Here is a 13,550-nt window from a genome sequence, read left to right on the forward strand (position 1 = left end):
TCAGCTTTTGGCTTTTGCAGACGCTGACGAGTTCTGTGAAGCTTGTAACAAATCGGAAGCTGCTTTTAGGACGACCTGGGTTTGACGCTGTCGCGTGGCAACTTGTTCCTCCACAAATTTCGCCTTCTTTTCTGCCTTTGCTTTCCGTTCCATTTCTTCTGCCTGGGCGACTTTCAAATCTGCCACCGATGCTTTTTTCGAAACCTCAAGAGCGAGTGCCTCGTACTGCTCCCGGTTCCGCCGGTGACGCTTCGCCTTCGCCAGGCATTTCTGGGCCTCGACAATTGCGCGTTCACACTGCACAAGAGTAAACGCATGAGAACAACAGTTGTTAAATCACCCCTGGAAACGTGAGGAAATGCTGTCGCACGAATTCACACCCCCCCCTTGTTAAGCAACGGTCGTTTTCCTTCACACGACCATGGAAAGGACAGGTGTGTCCAACGATGTCCTGTCTCTCCACGAAAACATGGGTTCATCAGCCGGCAAATAGTGTACAGAAGAAACTGCGACAGCAGCACCTGGATACGACTCCAGGGAATCCTAATCCTTCTGTTTTCTGGCAAAAAAATGCTCCTACAGCCGCTGAACTGCACTGCTGGACGCCGGATTTATGACGACCTTGAGCGTGTAACACATTTCAATCAAATCACAAGTAAGGTCGCCGTCTCTCCCCTTTGCAACTCCAAGCCGCCCTCTAACAGCTCACGCAACAGAGGTACTGATATTTCAACCAAATCAATTACATATCTGGAATTCTTTCACCGGGTGGCAAAATCGCCTGCGGTCGTGTCCAGACAAAAACGAAGAAACATCAACGGGCCATGAACCACGGTTTCGAACAGACCGCAAAGTGTTTGGCCACGCCGCCGAGATCTCTCAGAAGACCGACAGACCATTTTATCCTCTAAACGAGACATTGTGTTCACTGCAAGAGCACAAAACGTCATTATTCCTCTCACATCTTCAACGGACTGTCGAATAGACCGCTCGTCGGCGAGAATGTCCTCAAGATCTCGCTGCCGAGCCTGCAGAATGCTTTTCTGTCTCGCGAGGCGGGCCTTTGACATCGAGAACAGTTGAAGAAAGGTGTGGTAGGATTCATTCCAGTCCAGGTCACTAGCAGTGGGACTCAGTCTGCGAAGAAAAGACACCCACAGACGCATGCGTGACCCGGACAACGCACCCAGCGAAACTCCAGCCACACTGACATTCGCGGGAAACCGTGGCGTAAGAAACACTTGCCGACGGAGTGCTCGTACTTGTCTCCCCAACTTGCACGCACTTCCGGTTTTCGGAATTCTACTCCCGTTCGACTCGTTCTTTGTCGATTCTCACTTCCCTCATATCCACACACTATCTGCAGAGGATGCGCCGTCCAACCATCCCGGCGTAACTTCTTCTGAGACTGACTTGGTGCTTGTTTCTTCTTCCTGGCTGACAAACGCTCGTGCAACAAGACCAGACAAAAATGCCGCCCCCATGGTGGGTGGCTAGGACATTCGTGTGGCGCTTGAATCTACAGAACGCCGGCGCATCGGCATGTCGAGAAGAAACAGTACACCCCTACACCGGGGAAAGCACGCTTTGTTGTCCACGTACCTCGCAATCTTCAGCGCTGCATTCATCAAAGACGTGAGCTCCACATTTTCACTCCAGATGGCCTGGAGCGTCAGACCCTTGAGTAAGTCTTCCTCGCTGTGAGCAGACAGACGATCTGTTCCCTTCATTCCCGGTTGATTTGAATTAACAGAGAGGGTTCTGCCTCGTTTATCCTCGAATACTTTGGTATTTTTGTCCGAGGGCCTCGGACTCTGTCTGGAGCCCGGGTCAGCTGCAGCATCGCTGCTTTCTCTCGTGCAGGATTTCGACGCGGAAGTGCCAGACCCCCACCGCGGGGTTCCACCTCCTCCGTTGGCAGCGGGGCCTGACAGAAACAAATTTGCACTCCCGTACGAGACAAGCAACGTATTGCAGCGCCACTCTTCCTCCCATTGAGAGTCCAGTTTATGCCGGGGAATGAGCACGAAAGAGATCACTTATTCTTCGAAAAATGCGTCCACACAACTTCTGACGCCTGCTGACCCGAGTCTAGTTTTGTTGATGAGTGGGTAGCAGGTGCAGAGTTTTCCCGCCTTAGATAACACAGTCCGATACATCGTCTTGTCCAGTAGAACGCAAGCACTGTACGTCACTTGAGCACACAGAAAGCCGCGAAGAGAGAGGGTCGAGTTGCCCAACACACCGGCGCTGAAAAATGCAAAGGCATAATTATGTTGCTGACCGCACTAGTTTTCCAGCGTTTTCCCGGTCCACCTAATGACCGCTGTCACGGAATCGCAGAAACGTACGGTGGCTGTTGCAGAGTGTCTCCTTTTTACCCCTGCACCCTTCCGTTCCACGTGAAGTTAAAGCTCAACGCGGACGCGGGAAGGCTGCAAAACAGGTGTGCATGCACATATAGACGAATGACACGCTCTAACGGGGCAGTTCTACCTCCTTACAGGTTCCACTCATCGCTGTTGACAGATTGCACTTCAGTCTCTTCATCCAACGCTCACCTGAACTCGCTAGTCCTCCTCCCTTCACTCGGTTTGCTTGCTCGTTTTTGTTCCGCTGCTGCTCTCGGGATGACGAAGGTGCAGTGGAATTTGAAGTAGATTTGTCTCCCGGCTGGGACTTGGGGAAAACTCCCTGCCGGGAGTTTGTAGCTGACGATGACTTGGCACCCTCCATGACAGGCAAATGACCTCAGGACCGGCAGACAGTATCTCAGCAGGGATTTTGCATCGTGGCTTCCGTGTTTGCGAAATGAGCGTTAAACAGAGAGCAGACCGAATGCGACGCGTTGGTTAAAATGGGAGCAGGAGTACGTCAGCTGCATTGAAAAGGGTGATTCTTCTACTCTACTACTGAGAATCACGGATAGCTCAACGGCGCGGCTTGCATCCGGGCTGTACCATGACCCACCGGCTGTATGTATAGAACTGCTCCACGATCCGGAGTTGTGTGAGCAGAACTGGAAGCCACTCTTCCAGCCAACAATTTTCGTATGTTGCTTTCCTTGATTCAGTTTTGGTACACGGACAGGTAAATCATGCGTTCTCAAGCGGTGTCCGTACAACGAAATACGAGAAACGCGGTGTTCGTTCGAAGGGTAAGACAGCCATAAATTCTCGACCTAGTGCGAACATCACGGGGAATAGACAAGGGTCACACGAGGAAGAAAGAACTGATAAAACACAGAAAAACGGGCGTTAAGCTACAAAAAGTACACCTACCATCGTTTTCTGTGAGCGAGGGACTGCATGCAAGAAATGCGTGCATGCGTGCACCGGAGGACAAATGTACCAGAACTGTTGGCATTGTACACGAAGGATGACAGCGAGCAACAATCACCACGGGTTCTCCTGTTGCAACAGTTTTCCGCCCTGTGGAGCTGAAACGAAAGCTAGAAAGAAGGGGAAATCGGACTACACAGCAGTCTCGTTCGATGCTAACCCGTTTCTGCGTGTATGTACGGAAACACATGTTTACAGGGGTTACAGAACAGGCGACGTGTGGACAAGGTACACATGAAGCACACGTTTTTGAAAGCTCAAAGTCTGACGTCTTCGCTCAATCAGACTGGAGAGACAGTGGTCCGGGTTAGGGAGACAACAAGCTAGCAGAACGCTCCATTCTGTGGATACTGACTTCTCGGGTGCTGCATCTGAAAAGCCGGTGTGCACAAGACCCCTGGGGAGGAGTGAACTGTGTTATTGATGAACTGATTCCAGAAGGGTACCATAATGGGACAAATCTGGGAGGGGTTTTGAGGGAAGTAAGGCGATGTTGAAAGGCTTCCTGCGGGAGCGAGAGGAAGATATGCCCCTGGAGACGCAGGAGACGCTTGTACAGGGACCAGATGGCGAGCCTGTGCTGGAGCTGCATTGCAAGTAACAAAACTCCTGTCGACATGTGGAGTTGGAGTTGATTGTGTCCACGCGGGTTGATTTTCGGCATGAAAGAAACTCTGGAGTTTTGCGAAATGCGGCCATATCAAACCTTTCTCGTCATTTAAGCAGTTCTGTTGAAGTGCTGCCGCAACTTGAGGGTGGTCACTCAGCAAAGGCGTCTCTGGCGTTGACTCGCCCCCAACTACTTCCTCTACCTGTTTTGTGTGTTCTTTTCTAGTTTCCGTCTGATCCCCATGTTTAGGCAAAGGAATGAACAACGTCTTCGGAGGCGTATAGTCGGTCGAATCGGCCACACTGTTCTGAATGGGTCCTTGCACGTTGGCCGTGGAGTCGACTCTCTGTGTTGTTTGGGCCTTTTTAGCACGGTAGGGTGATGGTGAATTTGGAGGTGTTACGTATTCAACGTAGGGAGAACAAAAGTTGGGCTCTATGGTGTCCGCTTCACTCTCGTCGAGGGGGAGAACCAGGCGTTGAACCTCTCTAAGTTCTTGGCTTGTATGGGCATACGAACAGGCATCCCCCCTGAAAGGGAAATATAACGACAAACAACCGCTCCTGAAAAACCAATTCTTTGTTCTAGGTTCAGCACGCATGACCATGCTTTTGATGTTGAGCACCCTTCCAGAAGTTTTTGAGCTCGATCCAACGTACAGGTAGTGCCTGTTTCATTCATTCCAGTAACATCAAAGAACCATGCAGTAGGCGAACGCTGCTGTATTTTGTTCGTTTGCGTTCACGAAACTCACACAGCAGCAACTGTGTGTCACAAGTGGAAGCAATCGTAGTATTACCTTGCATTGGTGTCAGAGCCTTTCTCTATCAGCAGCGAAGTTGTTTTTCGTTTCAATCCCAGTTCCGTACAATGGAAACGGTTTGATGAATGTTATTCAGATGTATAGTTGCATTTTCCTGGCTTTTTTGAACGCTCTGTCTACTTGAGAAAAGACAGTTTTATTGCAGGAATTCCTCTAGTGAGCTATCTGCGACTCACTAGCAAGAGGGGTTCTTCAACACTACATTGTGCACGACGAACTAATCAACCCGAGCATACAGAAAGGGGGAGCAGTTGCATAGTTTCAATTTTCAGAATTTTTCATGTAATCAGCAGGGTGCAGCAGAGCTGTATTTCCCCTATTTCACATGTATTGTGTGTTCTCTCTTGTTCACTGTTCCTCACTGTAATTAGGTTTAGGTTCTCATGTACACCTGGTCTCTACAACTGCAGCATATCACAGAGGCAGTGGTCGCCCGCGCAACTTACAGTTTGCATCTGTTAGCCAGAAATGCATAACACAGCTTAGTTTTCCGAAGATCAGGTCTGGGAACCAATTCTGCCTCTGAATGTGCATATGCACAGGCACTGCCCGCTTCGCAGCTTCCTCGCTCGGTTATATACTTGCACAGGCGCGTCTTCGTTAAACGGGCCTGCAGATAGCGGCCACACTTAATGGGACCGCGTGAAGGATTTTTGCAAGGAGATGATTGTAGACTCATTGCGATGAGTAGGAGGCAGGGGCGTTTTTCTGACAAGAGAAGAATGGAAATTCTGCGGTGAGTCAGCGCTACCACTCAAGAGACGACTGTGGCTGGTTTCATTCAAACGTCGGATGTGTGCGTCCCGAAAAATGCAAACGCGTTGTACGAATGGGAGGCGACGGCATCCGCTTGAGACGGAGCAAGAACGAAATATGTCAACAACAGTGGGAGAAAAGTGAACCTCCTCGCCTGACACCGAAGTTTCTGCCAAGTAAAACAGGAATGCACTCACGTACTGTCTTTCTGTATGAGCTAGTTTGATGGAATTGGGATGCGACTTCGCAACCAAAAGTAGATGGACGAAGAGGAGCAGAAACTGAACCTCTGCGGCACAGAAGATGGAGAATGACAGTTTCAGCCGTATGCTTGCAGTACATGTATTTCTGTCATGCCCATACATACACGTGTAAGAAACTCGACAAGCACGCCAACGCATATAACATAGGTGGAAAAGAGACTTCGAGTGGCGGGAAAATAACGTGACTGCAATGTTCCGAAGTTGCTTTGCACAGGAACATGTTGACAAGTTAAGGGGAAGGAGGTTGTTTCTTCCCCCGCAATGGCGTCGTGTCGCCAGCGTACCCGAAGAACGAGAGGAGAGGTGATCGAGCGATGAGTGAGTGACCACTCGAATCCCGCGCGATTGCGGGAGTGCTTCTTCCGTTTGCTGACACGCTCTACCTCTCGTGACCATTTTCGCCACGTCGCTGTCCACAGTTGTTCCTCCTGTTTTGACGAATCTCACTGACCCTTGTTCGGAATAACAATTCCTTGTCTTAGGAGTGGAAATACAGAGACAACCGCAGCAAAGTGCTGAGTTAAAAGCTTGGACACCTCTACCCTGTCTACTCGAATATCGTACATCGTGTGTACGAAGTCCGTACTTGCGGATGAAGAAATCTGACTTCCGGTGGATTCTACTGACTCCCCATACAGACTCCCTAGGTTAGTGAAAAACGATGTTCTTTCCACCGTTCCAGTGCTCAAACATCCTACAACTCCATCAGCTGCTTCTGTGCTGTGTCATGCACTAGAAAACATAGAGAAAGACAACAGCATCGACAGCGCTGAAAGTACTGTACAATCGTTTGTTCTCATTTTCGGGGTGGAGCCATCTCAGCGTTCACAAACGCCTCTAAGGAAGTCAGTTTTCCTGTTCCCCCCTGGCTTCTATGTCGAAAAGCGAGCATTCGTCAACTCCACAACGCAGTGGCAAAAATATGGTCCATCCCATTTGAGGAGCTTCCGTGAATGTTACGAATGATGGCAGCTCCTTGCTCTTGTGAAGGCCTAGCGCCGGTGCCACCGGCCCTTCACCGTAGATGAGAAATGAACACAGAAACGCACGGGAGGCTACCAGCCGACATAGGTAGCAGCTTTTAAATTATGAACCGCTTCCGCCTTCACGATCATGTGCGCTTGCACGCATTCCGTGGCTGAAGAGGCTAGGCTGCTTGTTCAAGTGACGTGGCGCGAACTATAAGAGAAGGTCGAAGGCCATTTTTCTGGAGGCGGTAGGTATCCCTGAAGAGGGAGTGTATCGTATTTGGTAAACTGAACTGTCACTGAGATTTACTTCCATAACCATGGAATCACAGTTGAAAAACACCCTCCTCCACTCGGTTTCGCTCCCCCAGCTGTCTTCCTTGTTGGCAAGTGCTCAGTGTATCATCCTATAGTGCAACATTGGCATTTTAGATTGACAAGAAGAAATCACATAATTGACTTCTTCGCAGGTTGTATGAGGTCTGCATCGTAGAGCTCGTGGTCCATGGCCATTCTGTGACGACTGGCAATAGAGTACACTCCAACATGTCAGAAGTACTGCATATGTCCGGACTATCTCAAAGATGTCGCTCATGTAAGCTGCTAGACTTATTCCCGCATATGCCTGCTCTTAGCACACTCATGCAGGGACAACTCCAAAATCATTAGGGCAACAAAGCCGTTCGTTTCACGAGGATACATGAGCTGCCGACAAGAGAACGGAAACCACAGCAGCGCACACTGACCCGAAAAGGCTGTAGAAACTGAGTGAAGACGACCCAGACTGTAACACTTCCCCGGGCATCTCAGGTAAGGCAGCGGCTTCTTGACGATTCAATGGAATAAGGTAGTTCAGCTGCGACCGAAGGACAGCCGTTTGAGCATCTTGCAGTTGCCTGAGCTGTTCGATGTTTTGGTACTCTTCAGTGACAGTGTGATTCAGGGCTTCAACATCTTTCCTAATATCCTCGCGCACCTTCCCCATTAGTTCAGTAATACTAACGACGGCATTGACACCGTCCAGCGTGTGCTGAACTTCTTGCATCATGCCCTTTCCTTGGCTGAACAAGATAGAAAGACCTTGACTCGTGCTCATTTGTTTGAAATCATCGTCAGTTAGCTCTTCCGGGTTCTTTCCTTCTCCAATCACAGTGTCATCCTGTCGGGAAGCAGCTGCCGCAGTACCCTTCGCTTCTTGAGCTTCATTCTTGCTTGGTTCCTCCTGTTTCTCTGGCTGCGCCTCTGGCGCCTCCTTTGCTGCCGTCCGTTTCTCTACAGCTCCAGATGATTCTGACTGTTGAGAGTCGCTTTCGTTCCCGTTCTGGTCTTCAGTTGCCGCTGGCGAAGTTCCGCCTTCCGAATCAGAGTCCTCTGCTTTTGTGGAGGAACTGTCTGCGTCTTCAGGGCTTTCTCCGAGGAGGCCCAAGAAGCTGGCGGGTTCGACGTCAAAATGATTTCCTCCATCGATTTCTGACAGTTGTCGCCTACCTGATTTGTTGCGAATATGCTGTTCAGCCGAAAGTCCGCGGGACAAGTTACCCTCGGAGCGTCGAAAAGCTGAGACTGGCAAAAAAGTACATTTCTGAACCAGGCAACTGCACAGGCTTGCAAATAGCAAGAGGCATACGGGGCGACCTGGCAGGCGGGGTACACCCGGCCGTCCAAGCGAAGCCCTTGAAAACATGACAGAAACCGCTTGACGCAAAAATGGAAACGCCAACTCAACGCAAAGTTCACCAAACATTCAGACTGACTAAAGTCATCCGAGCGAGAGAGTTCGCGAGATGGCGCAGCGCTAGCTGTCTCCGGCGGCCCGCGCTGGGGGAGGAAACGTCCATCAGACAGAGGCTCACGAATAATAATTACAGCATAGGCAACAACATATACAGGAAAATTGGTGACAAGCAATTCACGAGGTTCGCTCCTCCGCGCAAGTTGTTTAAGTACCCAAACAGCGCATCCTGCGACGCGGACAAGACAGAAGCAGCGGAAGAACTCGCTGGTTCGGCGGTGGTGTTTGAGGTTCTGAAACGTTCAGGCTGATTTTTGCATTCCGGTGAGACACCAATTATCATCCTGTAGGTTCTTGTGAGCGCTTAGACAGGTATCATTCAGTGCATTTTTCTCATTGTCACGAAAAGCAAAGCTAGTAAAATTACGCTGCGTCGGCAGACAAGGAAGAGCTGGATCCGGCAAGTGAGGCATGCTAAGAAGACACGCATGCTTACCAGGCTTGTGGTATGCAACAACAGCTGAAACTGATGCCACTATGAGTGACCGTTTTAACTGTTGATGCTTTTTTGCGTTAGTTTAAGGAACAAATTGTAATATTAACCGAAAATAGACGTAGAAATGTCACAATGCCGCACTCTGCAGTTATTACAGGGCCTCGCCAGCAGCGAAGGATTTCGGTTCCCGAGCAGCTTCAACCGTCCCGTTCATCGAAAGCTGCGTACCAAAGACTTAAGCTATGCTGGCAACCACTCAGCGACTGCACGACGCATTTTCAGTGACGTGGAAGTACGGAAGCAAGATCAGAGTTATTTACTGAAGCATTAAGCGACTTGAGCTAATTCCAGTTCCGTCGTATTTCCAAGCCGAGCCGTCACATAGCTATGCTTTCACTCGATGTGGCCGTTAAAACCGTAAGCCTGTTTTCCGGTAAGTGGCGCAAGTCCCTAAAGCAGCCGATATCTCATACCTGCCTACTTGAGTAGCCATCTGGGAACATTGACAGTATGTACCGGCTAGGTTGTTTAAGGCGGTTACAGGATACCAAATACAAGAACGTGATCCGGAAGTTGGGAGGCATTGTTGCCTTGTTTTTTGCACATTTCGTGAACAGACTAAGATGCGCTACTTCAGCGCCCTGTGAAATACCACGAAGGCGTAAATAAAATGAGGGAAGTCAACATACTCCCAAATCTGTGGAACTGTGACTCAACCACCCCTACATAAATCGATACACCTTCCCGCAGTGGGCGACAAGTGGCCGAGTCAGTAGCGCAGCGTTAGGGGAAGAGTTTTGCTACGGTAGGGGAGCGAAAGCTTGAGTTTGGAAACAAACAAGCAAGATCAATGACAGATTGAACGCGACAACGCCGGCCTGACAAAAGAAGCCAAGGAGTTGAAGAACGACCAAAAGCATGTCACGAAAACAACAGGCCGATGCAACATAGGCTACCTTTCATCACCGAAGCGGTAGATTTGTTCCAATAACAGCTCATTTCTTGGCGGCCTTGACAGCGGACTTGGTGACCTTGCTGCCAGCACCAGGCTCCTTTTTCTCAACCGACTTAATGACACCGACGGCGACTGTCTGCTTCATGTCACGGACGGCGAAACGACCAAGGGGGGGGTAGTCAGTGAACGCCTCGACAACCATGGGCTTGGAGGGCTCCATGTTCACCATGGCAGCATCACCAGACTTGATGCATTTCGGGGCCTCTTCGAGGGTCTTTCCAGAACGCTTGTCCATCTTGGTTTTGATCTCAGCGAACTTGCAGGCAATGTGGGCAGTGTGGCAATCGATAACGGGGGAGTAACCGTTCTTGATCTCACCAGGGTGGTTCAGGACGATGACCTGAGCCAAGAAGGTGGCGCAGCCCTTTGCGGGATCGTTCTTCGAGTCGGACGCGACGTAGCCTCTCTTCAGCTCCTTGACGGAAACGTTCTTCACGTTGAAACCAACATTGTCACCGGGCACAGCCTGCTCCATGACTTCGTGGTGCATTTCAACGGATTTGCACTCAGTGGTCAGACCGACGGGAGCGAAAGTGAGGACCATACCGGCCTTCAGGATACCGGTCTCAACTCTGCCGACGGGGACAGTTCCGATACCGCCAATCTTGTACACGTCCTGCAGGGGCAGACGGAGGGGCTTGTCGCTGGGACGCTTGGGGGCCTCCATGGTGTCGAGAGCCTCGACGAGGGTCTTGCCCTTGTACCAGCTCATGTTGGTGGACTTCTCCACCATGTTGTCACCAACGAAACCGGAGATGGCAACGAAGGGGACCTTCTCGGGGTTGTAGCCGACCTTCTTCAGGTACATGGCAACTTCCTTTTGGATTTCGTTGAAACGGTCCTCGGAGTAGTTGCAGGAGTCCATCTTGTTGATGCCAACAATCATCTGCTTGACACCGAGGGTGAAAGCGAGCAAAGCGTGCTCACGAGTTTGACCTGAAAAACAACGCAAACATCCACAACACCAGCTCGGTGACTTCGGTCATGTTGCCTGGGGTTCTCCCTTGGCTGCCCAGGAAAATTCCCGAAACTTTCCTCCCCGTCGAGTGCCACGACCACAAAAAATTGTAAAACCCAAAGTTTAACGCATTGGAACATTAAACTGAGTTGTCCCACAGCAGGAACGCAGTATACTACCTTGCCGCCAGCACGGCACACTGCGTCCCGCCCCCCGCGGCACGAGTGTCGGCGACTCAAAAATCCATCGTACCTTCCTTGGAGAAAGCACCCTCGAAACCACCAGCCTCAGCAGGGACGACGAGAAGCGCAACATCGGCCTGGGAGGTACCGGTAATCATGTTCTTGATGAAATCACGATGTCCCGGGGCGTCGATGACAGTGTAGTGGTACTTCGGGGTTTCGAATTGCCACAGGGCAATGTCGATAGTGATACCACGCTCACGCTCGGCCTTCAGCTTATCCAAAACCCACGCATACTTGAAGGAACCCTTGCCCATTTCCGAAGATTCCTTCTCGAACTTCTCGATCGTACGCTTGTCGATACCGCCGAGCTTGTAGATCAAGTGCCCTGTGGTGGTGGACTTGCCACTATCGACGTGGCCAATAACCACAAGGTTAATGTGAGTCTTTTCCTTACCCATTTTGGCGGACGGAACTCAAACAACGGAAAACAAAAAAATTCACAAGGCCAACGGCAACCAGGAAAAATAAGCCCAAAACACAAAAGATTGTTTTCAGTTCAAGCGTCTCCATCCCACCCCCCCCCTGCCTCCGACTGGTGGGGAGAACAAGAGCGGAGCGGGACGGGGTGCTGCATCATGGATGCGCGCCCTCGTCCGCAAGCACCGCTGCCGGAGCGGCAACCGAATTTGGCGATGGCGCCTCCCCACATGCCTTCTGCGACGAGAAGCTGATGACGCCAGCTCAGATAGGGGTGGGGTCGTTCGCCTATTAATCCGTGCAACACCTTCGCAGCATCTCGCAGGTGGCACAGCGAGTTCGTTTCAGCACATCAACAACGTCTGAGTAGACAGGAAAGCAGGAGACGAGGACATACTCATCCCGCATGCAGGGTCAGGGCTGTGCGTGGGGTAATTTGTACACGCACCGGCGTAGACACGAGAAACCTCTGGAAAAAGTGGACAACCTGAACGCTTGCGCGACACGCGACGCTCTTTGGTAACAGTCATGAGTAAAAGATACAGTTATTGCCAACAGTCAGGAGTACTAGTGACGGTTGTTTCCAACAGTCAGGAGGACTAGCGATGCTGGTTGACGCCCTGGACATCTGGGAGAGAATGGAGAGGTATATTGTGCTGTAGATGGTCCATGAAGAAATTATGGATCGTTGGTCTGGTGGAGACGCACGTACCGTGCGTCGTTCCGCCATGTAGGTTGCCATTTCAGGCGAAGACGACCTCCTGCTTCGCCCGTTTGGCGTCAATGTCTTGAGCGTGGGATATTGACTTTTTTGTGGTAGCCTAGGAACTGTCGGCTTCTGCAGCGTCAGTGTCGAGAACTCATACAATTATCCTCATCTGATCTGCCCCCGTGCAACAAGTGTCGATGCCATGCGTACGGTATGTGGAAGTTCGTGCGTCAGTTCCCGCTATCTAGTTTTCAGGCAGGCCACAGTGCGTAGACCGGAGGCAGCCTTGCTCCTCAGAACCGTGGAAAGGGAGCCACCTGATTTGGTAACAGTTTTTTGTACACCAGATACCGATACAGCCGTGGGGAGGCGGGCTGGGGCCTCAGCGGCCACGACAACCAACCATCCGCGTTGCATGTCCGTTTTTGAGGGTTTCTACTTACGCAGTACGACCTGGTTCTACTCGCGACGAAAGACTCTGTCTGTAGGTATCGCAACCGCTACGTTTCTACACGTAGATAGGAGCCGTGAAGCGGGCAGAACGACAACGGTAAATTTCTTCATACGTCTCAACTCAAGCACAAAGCCGCCTAAGTAAACAGTAGGATCGATATGGATGATGTTCAGTGAAACGGGGGGGGAGGGGAGTGGGCACGGGTTGCATACTGCCGAATAGCTACTAAAGTAGCGAAGGTATCTCGTGAACGGTTGCGGCTTCTATTGCTGGTTCGGAGTGTTCACGGGGAGACGCAGGAAACAGAGGTTCCTAGGAAAACAGACTGAGGGGGAGAAAGTCCCAGTAGCGATCAAGCGCTGGACACACATTTCTGCTGTGTAGCCCCCAACAGAAGACTGAAAGTTTTCAACGAAAAGAATGCACTGTAACACGTCAAACCCACGAATGGTCGCCTTGAGAACGTCACTTTCAAAAGTGGGGGACCCGTGACTTACAATGAAAGATACCACGAGTGTCATGTACAGAGGAGCCCCCTGAAGGGGTCGAAAGCGTCTATCGAGATCATTCTGATAGAAATTGTTCAACTGCTACAACTCGTCCTTTCCACTGCCGCTTTTCGTTTTTAGGTGCGGGATGCTGCATGAATCCCACGCAGTCACTGTGGTCTCGGCACCCGCTGTCGAGCGGGACCTCTTTCCGGGACTGTTGGTAGGTGTGGAAGGATTTCCCTTCTGGCTGTAAGGCAACGTACGTACACCCG

General features: G+C 50.8%; 5 protein-coding genes across 5 annotated transcripts; 1 reads left to right on the forward strand and 4 right to left on the reverse strand.

The window, feature by feature from the left end:
- TGME49_294780 (hypothetical protein) lies at positions 1–3,244 on the reverse strand (the record flags this gene model as incomplete). The annotated part of the gene is made up of 4 exons (XM_018782243.1): positions 2,562–3,244; positions 1,603–1,927; positions 963–1,137; positions 1–297 (listed from the first exon to the last, which is right to left on the reverse strand). The coding sequence occupies exons 1-4, from the start codon at positions 2,734–2,736 to the stop codon at positions 1–3; spliced, it is 972 nt and encodes a 323-aa protein (XP_018638573.1). The 5' UTR covers positions 2,737–3,244.
- Positions 3,245–3,664: 420 nt separating this feature from the next.
- TGME49_294785 (zinc finger (CCCH type) motif-containing protein) lies at positions 3,665–5,453 on the reverse strand (the record flags this gene model as incomplete). The annotated part of the gene is made up of 2 exons (XM_018782244.1): positions 3,665–4,481; positions 5,221–5,453. The coding sequence occupies 2 exons, from the start codon at positions 5,451–5,453 to the stop codon at positions 3,665–3,667; spliced, it is 1,050 nt and encodes a 349-aa protein (XP_018638572.1).
- Positions 5,454–7,214: 1,761 nt separating this feature from the next.
- TGME49_294790 (hypothetical protein) lies at positions 7,215–9,128 on the reverse strand. The gene has a single exon (XM_002370207.2). The coding sequence runs from the start codon at positions 8,503–8,505 to the stop codon at positions 7,450–7,452; it is 1,056 nt and encodes a 351-aa protein (XP_002370248.1). The 5' UTR covers positions 8,506–9,128; the 3' UTR covers positions 7,215–7,449.
- Positions 9,129–9,511: 383 nt separating this feature from the next.
- Positions 9,512–11,705, reverse strand: TGME49_294800 (elongation factor 1-alpha (EF-1-ALPHA), putative). Its single transcript, XM_002370208.1, has 2 exons — positions 11,215–11,705; positions 9,512–10,940 (listed from the first exon to the last, which is right to left on the reverse strand). Exons 1-2 carry the CDS (start codon positions 11,603–11,605, stop codon positions 9,985–9,987), a joined length of 1,347 nt encoding a protein of 448 aa, XP_002370249.1. The 5' UTR covers positions 11,606–11,705; the 3' UTR covers positions 9,512–9,984.
- Positions 11,706–12,164: 459 nt separating this feature from the next.
- On the forward strand, positions 12,165–13,434 carry TGME49_294805 (hypothetical protein; the record flags this gene model as incomplete). Its single annotated transcript, XM_018782245.1, has 2 exons — positions 12,165–12,883; positions 13,417–13,434. The coding sequence occupies exons 1-2, from the start codon at positions 12,536–12,538 to the stop codon at positions 13,432–13,434; spliced, it is 366 nt and encodes a 121-aa protein (XP_018638571.1). The 5' UTR covers positions 12,165–12,535.
- Between the last annotated feature and the right edge of the window lie 116 nt (positions 13,435–13,550).

The sequence above is a fragment of the Toxoplasma gondii genome, chromosome Ia (genome assembly GCF_000006565.2).
Source record: "Toxoplasma gondii ME49 chromosome Ia, whole genome shotgun sequence".
In the NCBI taxonomy this organism is placed as follows: domain Eukaryota; phylum Apicomplexa; class Conoidasida; order Eucoccidiorida; family Sarcocystidae; genus Toxoplasma; species Toxoplasma gondii.